This window comes from Fukomys damarensis, unplaced genomic scaffold (assembly GCF_012274545.1).
Source record: "Fukomys damarensis isolate Sample0158 unplaced genomic scaffold, DMR_v1.0_HiC HiC_scaffold_35, whole genome shotgun sequence".
Taxonomy (NCBI): Eukaryota; Metazoa; Chordata; class Mammalia; order Rodentia; family Bathyergidae; genus Fukomys; species Fukomys damarensis.
In genome coordinates this window covers 36,640,666-36,656,807 of record NW_022900947.1, presented here as the reverse complement: position 1 = coordinate 36,656,807, position 16,142 = coordinate 36,640,666, and the positions used below count along the sequence as shown (strand labels likewise).

General features: G+C 33.3%; 1 protein-coding gene across 2 annotated transcripts in view; it reads left to right on the top strand.

The window, feature by feature from the left end:
• The window catches only part of Gabra4 (gamma-aminobutyric acid type A receptor subunit alpha4), a 62,502-nt gene that overhangs the window by 19,590 nt on the left and 26,770 nt on the right, over window positions 1-16,142 (top strand). Inside the window, exons 7-8 of one of the 2 annotated variants that reach the window (XM_010640190.2) lie at window positions 1,372-1,524; window positions 7,671-7,930. In XM_010640190.2, the coding sequence (XP_010638492.1) occupies window positions 1,372-1,524; window positions 7,671-7,930 (413 nt within the window). Of the gene's footprint in view, window positions 1-1,371; window positions 1,525-7,179; window positions 7,302-7,670; window positions 7,931-16,142 lie in introns of those variants that run through there. The other variant, XM_033758924.1, reaches the window with a different exon arrangement.

Here is a 16,142-nt window from a genome sequence, read left to right as displayed (position 1 = left end):
AATTTTGAAAGATATTCAGTGTCTGATAAGAGTTCATGTTTTGGTCCATTAAATGGTGCCTTTTAAAATATCCTGGAGAATGTGCCTACTGTTAAGTATACAATATTAAATACTTAAAAATTTGTTAAGAGGTTAAGTATTGGTTATTTCTATCCCCCCCAAAAAAGTGGGAAGACTTTTGGAAGTGATGGATAACTTTATGGCACAAATGGTAGTGATGGTTTTACAGATAAATACTTACCTACAAACTAACCAAGGTGTAGACATTAAATATTTACAGTTTTATGTGCCAATTATACCTCATAAACTGGTTTAACAATTGAAGTGGGGGAAAATTAATTATGAAAAATAAAGTTAATGCACAAGGTCTTCTTACTATACTTCAACTATCTCTTTTGCTTAAGAACTTTGTATTAATATATGTACTTTGTCATGAAATCAACAGCACTCCTTGTGTCCTTTAAATTCGACGATTTTTATCTTCCAAACACCGGTCATGACACCCTCTTCACATCAGTTGTAAAACCATGCAGTAGCCTTCTAATGGGACACTTTTCCTCTTATTAGTCCAGAAATTTTTTTCAAAAGCACTTATTTTTCATTCTGCAAGTAGGGTTGAACACATCTGGAGCATTTGAGGTGTTTGTTTCTTTGTTTGTTTGTTGGAGTCTTTTAAATGGCTTCATAGTCTGAAGGAGAATATTGCTTCCTAAATGATTTCTTCCTATATAAAATTAAAATATTTATCAATGGTTATCAAAACTTTCACAGTTTATCAGCTGTTTAGGTTATGCCTCTGTGTTATATGTTTGTTTTTTATTTTTGTTTATGTTATAGCTCTTATAAAGGTAACCCTCTTCTTAAAATTAAGTCGTTTTTTCCCAAGCATGTATGTATATGAAATACGGATGAAGGATATAGTCATATATTTTATATATAAATTAAATTTCTGTTTCATTTGTTTTCAAAATTAAAGCATTTTCAGATCTGTGTGTTTCCATTTTTTCTAATGGTTTTCTGTAAAAGTTAGGTCTAAGTTCTGCTCTCAAGAACCGTTGAAAACAAAAGCTGAATAGTATTAGAACTTCAAAGAAGAAATCATTACCACCACTTTTTTAAAGTTATAATTCAATTTATTAATTGCTTAATGGCTACAAGGAAGAAAAAGGTTTTTCTGAATAATTTCCAGTGTCATTTCTCTGCCCCATCCCCCCGTTGAGACTCAGTATAGTTCCCATTCTTTGTCTTAGGCGAAAAATATAAAACTACTTTGCATAGAATTTTGTTCATTATTCTGAAATATGATCATGAAGCTATTGAATAATTGCCTGCAGAACCAGTAATTAATTCTTTTTCATGTCTTTGTGGTAGGTGAATACGTCGTTATGACGGTTTACTTCCATCTCAGAAGGAAGATGGGCTATTTTATGATTCAGACGTATATCCCATGCATTATGACGGTGATTCTCTCTCAAGTTTCATTCTGGATAAATAAGGAATCAGTTCCAGCTAGGACTGTATTTGGTAAATGCAATTCATTTATTGGGTGTTATTGTCACATTATATTTGAATCAAAATTCAGGAAATAGGGCTTAGACATTTCTAGAAAATATTAAACAGTGAGACCAGAGACTTAGCTCAGTGGTGCCACTGCCTGCCTTGCAAGCTCAAGGACCTGAGTTCGATCCCCAGTACCCCCAAAATAAATAAATAAACAAATAAAATTTAAAAAATATGTATTAAACACCAATGTATCAAACTGTACTGGACAAAGAATAATACAAGCTTTTGTTTTTATCAGCCATTGCAAAGTACTAGTGCCTGGGGAGATATGGGCGATCTGTCTCTTTGGGACCACATCAGCATTCCCTGGGTGAGAACCAATCAGGTGAAGACCAAGATTGAATCTGGCTACAATTTCACTTTCAGTGATATTCTCGGGCTTCTAACATAAAGCTATGTAATTGAATTAAAATTATAACTAGGTGTTAAAATGAAATGCACTCAGAGCTTAAAATAAAACAAATAAAAGTCATGGTTGAATGAATGTGAAAGTCTTAGAATAACTTGGGTTTTAGTGAAGAGGAACAAAATGGAAATGCTTCAAATGCATCAGATTGGAAGGCATTATGTGGTAGTTTATAAGCTCATTATTATATTCTCTCTACATACCATTGTTTTCTTAACCAACATTTTGTCTTTTTATTTTTATTGTAGCTTCTTATAGTGTTCTAAATCATTGGAAGTCTAGAACAAAATGCACTTAAAGTTTTTGTGATGTTAATAAGTTTTTTACTTATCACTCATGCATTTATATCACAAAATTACTTACAATTGTATTTTTTAATTTAATATTTTTATCTATTCTTTTTTATTGTGAGTAATGAAAACATTCAGTGGTGGGATAAGAAAGAAAATAATCAGAATTCCTCTGAAATGGAGGTATGATCTTCACAGGAGATACCCCTTTCTGTTTGCTTTTATATTTAGTAGCACAAAGTCATGCTATGTTATCCCTTATCAGACAATATCTGCAGGGAGGCTACTGAGAAGGGATCAGAGGGAGGGATTGGAGCCTTTTATCCTACCTTTCCATCTTTTAGAGAACTGCCAAAAGGATGTCTTAATTACCTCAACAAACCTGGAATTCTTATGCAGAGGTATTTCCTCCATATATGGCTGCCCTCCCTTTAATCTTAAACTCTCGTAAGTAGATATTTGAATCATGCTGGAGAAACTCATACAGAATGTCAGTGTTAGAAGCAGAGAGGATCGTGAGTGGGAATAATGATATTACCTACTTCATAGACTTAGGAGGTACAATTAAAAAATAACTGCAAGTTGCAAGTGGAATAAATTTTAGCTACTAAATACAGGTGTGAAAATAAAAGACAGGATATAACATATCTAAGCATGGGATACTAACAGATCTGCCTGAAAAATTCGCATCTATGGCATATTTCCCCCATCTTTAAATTGTGTTAATACATCTTTTCCTCATAGATATATGAGGGTTTAAAAGAGCTATGTTTGCTACTCAGTACAGGAAACCTGTCCATGCATTATATGTAATTTATTCTCCCATACTTCTCTTCTGTAGGGGTGATTTATTTTATTCAACTTGGTTTCCTTGGTTTTTAAAAGAAAATATGTATTATCTATCTAGTGCATACTACCAGACACTGAAATTCTTGATATTCTTTGTCTCCTTAGAAACTTGCACTAATCTTGGGTCCTTACACATGATGTTCAAAAGTAGCCTGACTGGGCAATAAATCTCTGCTAAGTCTGAGCACCAGGTTCAACTCCCTTAACTTAATACCTAAAACATTGTTTCAGGAGCTATAATCATTAAATTGTTTAAACTTTCTATTTCTATTAGGCTTTATAATAAAAAAAATCACTTTTATGCACATTATCATTTCTTTCTCTGTTCCTAAAGAGCTAGAATAGAAAACACTGACCCATCATGGCTGTATGTGGTAACGAGATGATAGTGACCCAAGTGTAGACTTTGGTTCCAGCCTTAGAATCTACTGTGTAGTAGCTGTGAACTTTCAGTGAGTTACTTCTAACTGTTGCTTCATAGGTTAAAAAAGGATGAATGGTTGCGCTTAACTCATAGGATTCCTATGATGATCAAATGAGCTGATTAGAATAAAGTGCTTGGAATAACATAAAACATATAAAAGGGCTGTTATTAATGTGTTATTCCATGCTGCCCTCTCCCTCATCTGAGAATCACTATTTGAGACTATAATGTGAAAAACCTGAGTATTTTAGTAGTATTGTAATTAGTTGATAAATATTGAATGCTTTCTCAACTGGATTACACACTGGAAGCTACTATTCTGTCTTACTTTTTCCCAAACAATAGAAATTTCCAGTGGTGTAGTAAGGAATAGTATTGGTTATCGCTATACTCACCCCTCGTTTCCTATCCAAATAAGATAAAGAAAATAAATAGCATGTAGTAAGGATATTAACATTGGTCCCAATGATGACAGAGTTTTATGTATAGTATTGGAATCATCTCATTTGCTTTCATAAGAATTCAGCAAAGTAGGGATTGTTAATTTTGTATAGGGAAGAGAAATGGCTCAAAGATACTAAGAAACTTATATCAAGTCACATAAATGACAATGTTTCTCTAGCATTGAAAACTCTGTCGCTCTGCCTTCACAGCAAGTTAAGGGAACATGAGCACTTGCGGAGAATTCCAGAGATGCTGGATGAGGGTGTATGGGGTACGCTACAGCTACTTTGTGAATAGTTTTCAATTTAAAAGTTGAGATTCATCTGTTTTTGCCCATGTGCCAAAATATTGGTTTTGATTGATTAGGAATATTACAAGACTTCCAAGACTTCAGTTGCATCTAAATGGTGTTTATTAAACTGCTCATAGAGGGTCTAGAATGGTATTTTCCTAGATAAGTAAAATTTGAAGTGTTTGAGGGCATTGGCAGTCTACTTCATAATAGGTTTAGGTGATCTAATTCTGAGCTAGTTTTTCTTTTTCTGAATTAATTCCCTTTTCCCAAATTATTTCCCTTTTCCCTCATATGGAGGAAATTGACTAGGTTAGAAATGTACAGACCATGCAAAATCAAAACCCCAAAACATCAGTGTAAATCTGAGAAGCAGAGTGTGCTAAATTCTTTGCAAAGGACTTCTATCTCCAAACTTGTATGATGCTAAGTTTTTTTAATTATCCTAGTATGGTAAAACATTAGACACAAGCAAATGCCAACTGGCATATCTAAATCATTACTATTGGATTTTCTAGGAATGGCTAGCCAAAAATTCATTCTGTGTACAGTCTGAGCCTCCTCTTTCAAATTTCTCCCAGCTCCTAGGCCAGATGATACAGTTCATCTTCAGCATCCTAAATGTAAGCACTGGCATCAGTACTTGAATGCTTCAAAAAAAAAAATTGGGGCTTTGAAATATTTTCAAGGTAGAGTAATCTAAGCTATTTAAAGCAAATGAGCCATCTTTTTAGATTCAGAGGAAGCGTGAATTCTTATCTGAAGGCTTGGTTTCTGTTTGCAACTTCACATTTGTGTTTGTTCTGCCAAACCAGTTGTAAGTACACTCTTATCCTGTTAATGCTTTTTAAAACTTTGAACAGTGGGCAGAAAGGACATTTTAATGTCCAAAGAGGTGGTGATATTTAAGCCTTTAGTCAGTTGTTTATATCAGCTACTTTCTGAATTTTGCAGTCATAGAATAGGAACTATATCTGGAAGGTGCTTCCACAAACTTTAAAAGCAACCTGATCCAGAACAATGAAAGAGGAAAGAAATGGAGCAATGCATCCAGCATTTTTTTTTTGTATTAGTGACCATAGCATCACTCAAGCCATGAACCTATTGCTCTGGCCCTCCAAATAGTTGGAACGAAATTATTGTTTCATTACTCAGTAATTGCATTAGTATTCTGCTTACTCCATATTAATAAGAGAACTTTTTTCAGATAACAGTAAGAGAAGACCACTACTTCTGAGTCAAGGGAGAAATCATTTTATTACCCAAACTAAAAGACATACTTCTTACATAGCTCAAAAAGTTTTTTTACCATATTTGAATTCTTAATAGTTCATTACTTTTAAATTATTATAAGATTAAGCATTTTGATTTATCTTTAAACTTTGTAGCTATAGTTTTTCAAAGTGATTTTAGGAGTTATTCATATATCTTGTTGCCAACATGAGGTTAGTATCTTGCCTAATTATTCTAGGCCTTTCTGAAACAAAGTCCAATAAGTTCACAATATTGCATTTTCCTAGATAGGTATATAGTTGATTATTTAAAATATTTTAGATTAATAAGAGATTAAGCAATTCACAAAGTTATGAAAGAGAATGCAATCAAATGCTCAAATTTCTTTATACAGTTTATAGAATGTAAAAAGGCTGTAGCTCATGTGCTATACAGATGCTACAGGTTTTCATACTCTAAGCATTTAAAACTTCAGACAGAATCTGAAAGAAGATGATTTCAGAGACCATGGAGTAGAGAAGAACTGGAAAAATGAGTTTTTATTTATTGTGCATTTGTCCTGTGACATGTACTATATAAAATATTATGGTGATCCCAAATCTGTATTCATGTCTACTCTCAGGGGGGCTCTCCTCAATCAGGTTGGTGAGTTCAAGGACAGCCTGAAAAAAATAGTGAGACCCTGTCTCAAAAAAACAAACAAAAAAACAAAAAATCATCATATTGGCTAGGCTTACATATATGGAACAGTAAGAGAATATGATAAGGTGAAATATAACTGAATTCTATATTGAGATAATATTGTTTACCCTAAATTAAAATGTGATCCTTGCTTTATTGCTGCATGAGCTCAATATCTCTTCCATTGAACATGGCTTATTTACTTTTCAGCTGGGGACTGACATGGATCGGAATTACTGTTTAGATGCTGTCATCATTGCCTTCATCTTCATCATCACCATCACTATCACCACCATCATCATCATCCTCAGACTCCTTGTATGTTGATTTCAGGACCTTTCCTAGGCATTATCCAGAATGATTTCAAATGTATACAGGAAAATTTCACAGGAATCTCCAGGTTTAAGTAGATAATACGTGTTAGACAAACATACAAATGAAAAAGAGGACCACTATACAAATATTAGGATCCTCACATAATACTTTATAGTTCCACTGGTAAGTGGAGCTTTTAATGTTGAGAATGGTGACTACTCTTCTGTAGGCTGAGGAGGGGACTTTCCTGACAGTCATACTTTGGAATCCTACTGATGGAAAGAAGTGCCTTTATTCTTAATGCAAATATCATTCTTCTGGACAAACTGATGAATGATAAAAGCCCTGCATTTTTAGAAGCCAGTTTGCCCTGGAGATTTATTTTCCCAGGAATATACTTTTATAGTTTTAGCAAATCAGTCTCCTCAATTAGTAAATTTGTTATTTTACCTCAATAGATAATATTTACATTTAGCTAGGCATGGTGGTGTATGCCTGTAATCCCAGCACTCTGGGAAACTGAAGCAGTCTAACCTAAAAAGTTAGTGATTTTCCCTATCTCAAAATAAATTTTTTTAGAAAGGGGGATCTGGTGATGTAGTTCAGTAAGAAGGCCCGGGGTTCCATCTCCAGTACCAAAAAGGAAAAAATATTTATATGTAACTTGTACTTTTTCTGGCAGTAATTCGCAATAGCGGTGGGCCATGCTTACCCAGGAAATTCTGATGCTTCAATTTAAGAGGCCAGTGTCCACAGCTTCCCAGTCCTGGATGAGAATCATTGCTTCCTTGAATCATTCTTCCCGCTAGGTGTGTATTGATTTTTTAGGTATATTGGCCCAGATTCCAGTACTTATTTGCCATATACTACTTTTAATTCTTATAGTAAACTCAGTAGGTATCGATGAAGTTCTAATGGGTTTTCCAAACAATCCAAAACAAGACGAGTTAGTCATGAAAAGAGCCACAAAGTGAACTATACATCTTTTGCTTCTAAGCCTGTGCTGATTTCACTGATCCACTAGGACTCCAATCCTCCATGGAAGATGATGGTTTTGTTTGAGTTACTGTTAATTTCTTTTAGCCTCATCCCACCTAATCTTTCAGGATTTGTTTGTTTGCTTTGCACCGAAATAGTTGTAACCCATTTTGTCTCTGCTCTTTTGCCTTCAAGGAATAACCACAGTCCTCACTATGACCACACTAAGCATCAGCGCACGGCATTCTTTGCCCAAAGTGTCCTATGCCACTGCCATGGATTGGTTCATAGCTGTCTGCTTTGCTTTTGTGTTTTCGGCCCTTATTGAGTTTGCTGCTGTGAACTATTTCACCAATATTCAAATGCAAAAAGCCAAAAAGAAGACATCAAAATCTTTTCCTGAAATTCCAGCTGCCCCAGTGCTGAGTGAGAAGCAGCCTGAAGCCCCACTGCAGGTATTTGACTTAATCTTCTGCAGTTTAAGATTTTAGCTTCTTGGGGGAAACTGCATTGCCAGGGTGAATGCTAATTTGGAAATATCAGTGATAATTTCTGTGTAATTTAACAGTACTAACAAATAGAAGAAAGTGTTTATGAATGCTAACTTTAAAACAGTGATTAATAGCTTAAATATTAACCAGCTCTGAATGAATTGGATGTAGGTAAAACTATTATTTTAAGTTCCTTTCAGAATTAAATGTCTTTCACAGAAAAAGGAAGAGCTTATGTATACTACTATTAAGAGGAACTTGTGGATGTCTATGAGTGGGTTGGAAAGGCATTTTATTGCCGTTCATTGAACAAAATAAAAAGTGTTTTTTAAGTTAGCCCCTTATTAGAACTATCTCATAGGACTGAGTGAAATCTGTGCCCTTATATTAAAGAAGAAAACAAAACAAAACAAGCCACATTGATGAACCTCTAAATCCAGGAACTCTTGTTGTCGAGGGGCATAGCTATGAGAATGTAGAAAGCTTAATGACTTCCTGGTGAGAGCCTTATAATTTATAGCTCTGCTCCTACAGGGCTCCAGGCTGTAGTCTCTAGAAATGGTGTATAAATAGGTAGGGAAGTGAATGGCTCACCATTAAGTTTAGTAAATTGTATTTTCCTCTAAATAAATCCTGTAATTAATCCATTTATCAAGATTTTCAAGATTATCAAAGTACATTTTGCATATGATTTTTAGTTTTAAAAAGTAATGATCAAATATGCAGTTTTATTCTTTATTCCATTCCTCTTATATAAACTTACACTTTCTCTGCTTTTTATCCATATTTTATTTTGTTTTGCTCTGTTGTGTTGAAGGTTTGATTAAAGAATTCCATTTATGGCTTCTTTTAAAAAATTCAAGTCTTCAATTTATTTTATGTTTCTGTTTTCTAATTGATTTATGGTTTTATTTCAATTCCATGTTTTTACAGGTTAATTTTGTTACTCTTTTTCTAGCTTCTTGAGTTTCTTTATTATTAATTTTCACTGTTCCTTATTTAATATAAAGTTTCTTCATAGCAGTGAGATTTTCTTTGCCTATAGCTCTGGTCATAATTTATAATATCGATATATGATATAATTATTTGCTAAATATTCTGTAATTACATTGTTGCTTTTTATTTTGAGCTAAAAATATTTGGGAATAATATAATTTCCCACTGGGACTTTTTTCATTTATGTAACTGTTAATTTTTCATTATATTGTGTTTGTTCATAAATATTCCTATAGAGATTTGAATGTGGTGACTATTTGGAAGGTGCCTTGAGATTTGCTAAAAACTTATAAATGTTTAATAGCAATTTGAAAGGAGTTACATTTTAGTTATTAAATCAGTTTTATTTGAAACATTTTTATTTCACTATTTTAATTCACCTTTAGTCATCATGATTTTTCAAATACTAATATGCAAACAGATCTCTTACACATATTGGGTAATATTTTTGCATTTTAAATATCTTTGTTATATAAATTATGTTGCTGCAACATTAAAAATGTGAAGATTCACACTTGCTCTGTTTCCATATCAGTTCATGCATTTAGCCATAAAGTAAATTTATGTTTCTTTTCCCTTGAATTCTATTAAATATGATTTCAAATTTTATTCTTTTCTGTTTTTGTGATGCGGGGGATCAAACCCACAATCCTGTATATGCTAAGCAAGAACACTAACTCTGAAACGTATCCTTAGCCCTGATGTTAATATTTTTAAAATCTTTTTTAAAAAATATTAAGCTTGATATTATATTTTTATAATTTAAAAATTCCTATTCTTTCTTTCCTCATGTACTCTGGAAGTTATTGGTCATATTTTTATATCATTAGTGACTTAGCAGTTTGAGTTCCAAAACAGTATTATTTCAACTTCTGATATTTAATACTGTTGAATTTATAAAATAGAGTCATTGTCCTATTTAGACCGTTAGCAACTTCAGGATCACTCTCATACTAAGACTCTAGATTTGGAAATGTGTTTAAATATGGATATTTGTATATTTCTGTGTTTATAATGAATGGATGTAATTCTCTTCATTTTTGCAAATTGATGAAACTTACTGCCTTGGTGGAATGATGAAATGTTATAAATACTTGAAAGTTCCACTTCATTAGAATAAAATTATTCTGCAGATTTCCAAAGAAGGAAAAAGAATCTATAATTTTCTGTTTACTCTCTTAAATATATTTCCTGCCTATAGCAGTTGATATCACCAATAAACACTTGATTGAATCTATTCCACTGACTAAGTCCATCTGATGTAGTAACTCCTCTTTGACCTTTGGGGGCCTTCTTGCATACATATGTCATTATTCAAAGTCCAGAGATGAAATGTATGTGAAGAGCATACAACCATATCATTCAAGTACCGAGAATATCTTTAGAATTAAATTAGTCAAAATACATATCATGTGTTTTAGTCTTCTGAAATTTGTGACTCTACATATATGGTAACTTATATCTTTATAGCAGTTTACTTGAAGAATATCTATGTTCTCATGACAGTGATTAATGAATTGTCTCACCTAACTTCCTGAGTCCCACTTTCTGCCAGAGTGCAGCTGGCTTTGAAGTGTCAATTTCATTAAATGGCTTCAGTATCAAGTTCAACTTTGAAAGTTGAGAACACATTAAAATTAAAAGAGGGGAAGGGATAGGTAAAAAGGGAGAAGAAAATCAAGAAGAGAGGATTGTGTTAAGAGCAAAATTGTACATGTTACTGGCAAAAAGTAGTTTAAGAATTTGCTGAGGTTTGGAGTTTCATAGAGACTCTAATCAGACAGCTGAAATTTGCTTATTCAAATTTGTGTTCCAGTGTATACTACTATTTACTTATTTGAATGATGCTGCATTTGCTTAAAATGTGTTTGATCCCCTCCTTTGGAATTGGTTTTAGCGTTTAAAGTCATTTATGGTTCAATAGTCCTTTGGGAAACTCATTTGTAGTTCATTCATTGCCACCATATGTGGCCTGTGGACTATTAATGGACTGCCAGAGGTCCATAGTGGCCATTTCTGTATTTGGGGAATTGGAAAGCTTATGGTTTATGAAATATTCATGAAGTGAGGAGAAAGACCAATTGGTAGAATGTATGAGCAGCTATCAGTAGCTTGAGTATTTCTTGGGTAGCTCAATAGACAAAGCACCCATTCTCTCTTTTTAAACATTTTAATTAACTAATTTTATTGGTACATTTAAGGTGTACAGTGTAATGACTTTCACCATTGGAAATTTGTACCTTTACATAATCCATCTTGGTTCTTATTTTTTCCCCATTCCCCTGCCCTCCCTTTAACCCCTCCACCCCTCCCTATCGACAAAGACTTTGTTTTCATTTTTTCTTTTTCTCATGTTAATTCCATTCCCATCTTTCTTTCTCCCTAACCCTCCACTTCCCCTTCCCCTTTACACCTTTGCTATTTCTGCTCATCATGACCTTAATGCTTCCATTGACTCTATCCTGACATTTGAATTGAACTCCATTCTTGTGGCTCTTGTGGGTCTATCTTTCCATCTTCTCACTACTTGGTACCAGGGATCGAACTCCGGTCCTTGTGCTTGCGAGGCAGGCGGTGACTCCACTGAGCTAAATCCCCAGCTCCTATCACTACTTTTTAAAGTACTTACTCCTTACTGATGCAGGTGATTTGGATGAATAGAATGGCTTGAAAAATAAGTAATATATAATTTTAAAAAGGAAATCTTTCTTAATGAAATTATTTTTTTCAAAAATCACTTAAAATATATTCTTTTGTTCTTTGTATACATTAATGTATGCATACCATATCTTAAGAAAATACTCGGTGGCTTAATAAGAATGCCAAACATTTGAACTTTCATTTTTCACAGATATTTTGTGATGTATTTTACATGTGTTAATTGCAAGTTCACAGTAATTATTTCACCGAAGCTTGCACCTCAGAAGTGATATACTCACGATAACACAGCTAGAAAATGTAACCTTAATACTGAAATTAGTTCAACCCTCATGTGGAATTTTTTTTGCCTAACTGTATCTACAGCACTTAAATTATGAAATATCTATAAAGACTATATATAGTGCATGCATATATAGGAATTCATATAAATAGTAAGCTCAGTATGTCTTTTTTGTTTATATTTCTATGAAAAATTAACAAAAGTAAAGTAGTCTGAATGCTTTGTGTGACAAAAATAGGAAATTTTAGAGGTATATTATCTATAATTAATTATAGTAATTTATAGACTATGTCCTGTTTTACCAATGAGGGAATTATTAGTTAGGAATCAGGTATTCTTGTTAGTTAGTGGCAGTGCTGGGTCAATGGGCCCTGTGCATTTCAGGCTCACTCCTAATGTTTGATTAGGTTCATGGGGTCAGGGATATGTAGGATGTAAAGGGTGGCAGGGTTATCATTCAGTAGCATGAGGAAGAGAAAAGAAACACATCTGATGAAGAAAATTCTTAAAGTTTAGTTATCCATAACAGGGCATTTTTTTCCTTTACTGCAGTAATCAAAACTTTGTTTTTTTTTCTATTGACAAATGTATGTTTCTTGACTGCTTATATTGCCTTTTTTATTTACCTAATTTTGTTCTTTGCCTTTTTATGTCACCATAACTGTTCTGCATGGATTTTTCAGTTTTAACGTGTTCACATGTACAGTGCTATTTGTAATATTAAAGAGGTATTAGCTCTACTTAGGGTTTTTAAAGAAAAGATGACATTAAATATGTATAAATAATTCAAGGTGCACCTTGGATTCAATTATTTGACGGCCCTTATGAGGATCTCCTTTTTTACTATTTATTCTTCAGAGTCAAACTGTTGTCTTAGTTCCCAAATGGGGCTTAGTCTTAGTCCACTCACACTGAAGGAATCTCAAGGACAAGATTTCAAAGATCTCTATTTATAAAGTAACAGTAATGACAATCTGATAGAAAGGCTAATAATGAGAATTAAATTATATGATGTAGGTTAAACACACAATATAATGCTTAATGCTCAGTAAGTAATACATGTGACTGTACTAGCCTCTTCAGTGATGAATGTATACATGGCTACATTTATTATTTCTAATGCTCTGTAGTATTATGCAGTTTTATATATATTATTAGGTAGTTTCATATGTGACGGCTACATTTACCTAGATAGTTGGTGAGCACCTTGATAAAATAAAGAGTGGCTTAATTTCATCTTCTTAAGCAGTACATAGCATAGTGTTTAACAGGTACTGACTGCTTATGCGTCTAAATCAAGAATCAGATAGTAGGAAATGTGGTGACTCTGAAACCAATGTATTTATCACCAATTTTCAAAAATATGTAGCTTTTAGATAAAATTCCTTTTTACTGAAAATGAATGTGAACACGGGACAGATTTTAAGTAGTAAGCTGCAGCACAGTCGTGAACTTATTCCTTTTGTCCTTAGTTATATTTTCCCCATGGTTGTGTTGGACAGCATGATGCGTCACTTCATGCGTACATTGTGTAGTTCCTCATCTGGGAGGTACTTTTCAGTGATTGGAGTTAGCTAGTGAGCAGCAATAAAGAAGTGAGAACACTTTGAAAAAGCAGCAAAAGTAATAGACATGGCAAATCTACAGAGTAGCTTTTTACCTTTTGATCATTTTGGTCTTATCATTTTTCACAAATATCAAAAACTGCAAAATGTTAAATATAGTGATTTTCAGTGATTGGTACCACAGTACACACTTTTTTCATTCCTAAAGTGTGACAAACTAGCTCAGTTTCAGATGATCACTTTAATCATTCTGAAAAGTCCTCCTACAAATTCTTTTCTTGAAATAGTTTAAACTAAGTGTAAGATAGGCTTACCTTTCGCTTTGTTCATATTTCTTTCAACTTTTAACTTTAAAATCTCCTTGTTAGTTTGGAAAAGGACACAAAAAAATGTACTGACAGTTCATGTGACATTTAGGTGTGTGTTTTTTTTTAAAGTTTAATGATGTTCTCTAAATTTTACGTAAATAAGTAGCTCCCCTACCTCATATCTTTTATATGCAGAGTGTTCTTCAGTTAGTAATGCTCTTTAGGCAATGAGTAATTGTTTAATTGCACAATTATTAAACTGTATAATTTAAGTGTCAAGAATACCAGAATTACATTTCATCTTCAGCCATGTTTTTTTGTTAGTTTTGTTACATGCTGCATATGCAGAGATGTGACATGCTAATGTATGAGAGCAAATCTCAACCATGTAGTTAGCTAACAGGCATCTACCAGGCAACTATTATGAACTAGTCACCAAGCATGGCATTGAGGGATCAAACAAGACTAAAATTTACAAACTTAGTCTAGCTAGAGACAGGCTATTAATCTTGTGAGTGACTATATTTAGTATACAGAAGTAGAATGTATCAATTTTAGAGTAATGAAAACATGTTGATGGTAATGTGAGCTTACTGTCAAATTTTTACTACTACCTTAGATCTGCTACCTTAGATCTGATATCTCTATTCAATTACCTACTGGGAACCTGTTATGATTATGAGGATATTTTTGGAATATCTTTTAAGCATTAGTATGTTGGGAATACTGTGCTTGTTTCCTTCACATTTTAGGAGTGCAGTAAGGATATAATTGAGCAATTAATTTAAAACTAATAATGATAAATGAGCAAAACGCCATCAAGGAGAGGTAGTGGAGCTAAAGGGGAATTACATCTGAGTGAATTAAGCTGAAACATCAAACTAGTCTCTGAAATGCAAAAGGGAGATTTCTTTTCAAATGGAGAGGAGAGCAAGAGATGGAAGGAGCTGAGAAGGAAGGAAGGGAAAACAGATGAAAGCAAGAACTTAAAAAAATAAAAACAGAGCTTTTACAAATGAGGAGGAGAAGAGTTGGAAGGAGCAGGGAGAACTGGGAAGGGGAGGGGAGGAAAAAGAATTGAGATGCGTTATAGATGTGTACAAACTTCCCACAATAAATGCAATCTTTATGTCCTGTAAATATGTATCAATTTTAAAAAGTAAAAACAAAATGACAAAAGGAAGAAGCAGTCAGTTTTACTAGTTCACCGAAACAATATTACGCATATTTTGATCATTATTACGAATAATGTCAGATGGAAAAAATACCAATATTAGCATCATAATTGAAGATAGGCTATTATTTCCTTCCTCAAAAAGGAAAATAAAGATACATTTAATGCTTCATTAGGAAGGCTGGTTATATAAGTTAGTGTGTAAGGAAGAAATAAGTCAATTTGTCAATATAAACTAATACAATGGGTTGCGTGTGTGTAGGTGCTATAGATATAATTTTATATAAGTATAAATTAATTATAAATTTGCTCACTTACCTTAAAGTACTCTGTGTTTACAAATGTAGCAAATGAACTCATGAAATATATTTAGTATATTTAATAAGGCAGCATGTTATGATCATAATCATTATTATTTATTAAATATCTACTACATGTTATATAATGTGCCAGTTGCTTTACATACATTATCTTTAATCTTCAAAACAAACCTTGTGATGAGTTATTGTATGTTAGTCACATAATTCTATGGTTGAGAAAACTGAAACTTGGTGAAACATTTTGGTGAATTGCTTAGATCCTATGTATAGCAGTAAATGGTAGACTTCGATTTGAGCCTTATTTGGAATTCAAAAACTGGATGCTTTTAAGGGGCAAGGGAATTAGCTTAGTGGTGCTGCTACCTGCCTGGCAAGTCAAGGTCCCAAGTTCAATCCCTGGTACCAAAAAACAAAAACAAACTAACAGGATGCTTTCAGATGCTTGCTCCTGCTGTGTCACCCAGAAGTAAAGATTTTTCGGGCTTTAAAGGGTTGTGCTCTACTCTCAGATCTTCTGTGTAGATGTCATTATACAACTCAAATCTTGGGTTTTCATTTCTACTTCTGTCAACTATTGAAGTTAAGCAGTAGTATAAATTAAAAAACCAGTGCTACTATAAACTCATTCGCTCTAAATTAATACAGTTTGCTTTACCCTTTCTAGCATATGCTTACTTTAGTGCACATGATATATCAAGAGCTGAAAAGTAGGAAAGGAGTTCTTTCTGGGGTCATTGAATCACATCAAATTAAGTATCAGGTTATTTTATGCTCCAAAATATTGCTCAAAATTCATACTGATCCAACAACAATAAAACCATCAAAAGACATTGCCCGTACCATGTGCAATACACACACACACACACACACAA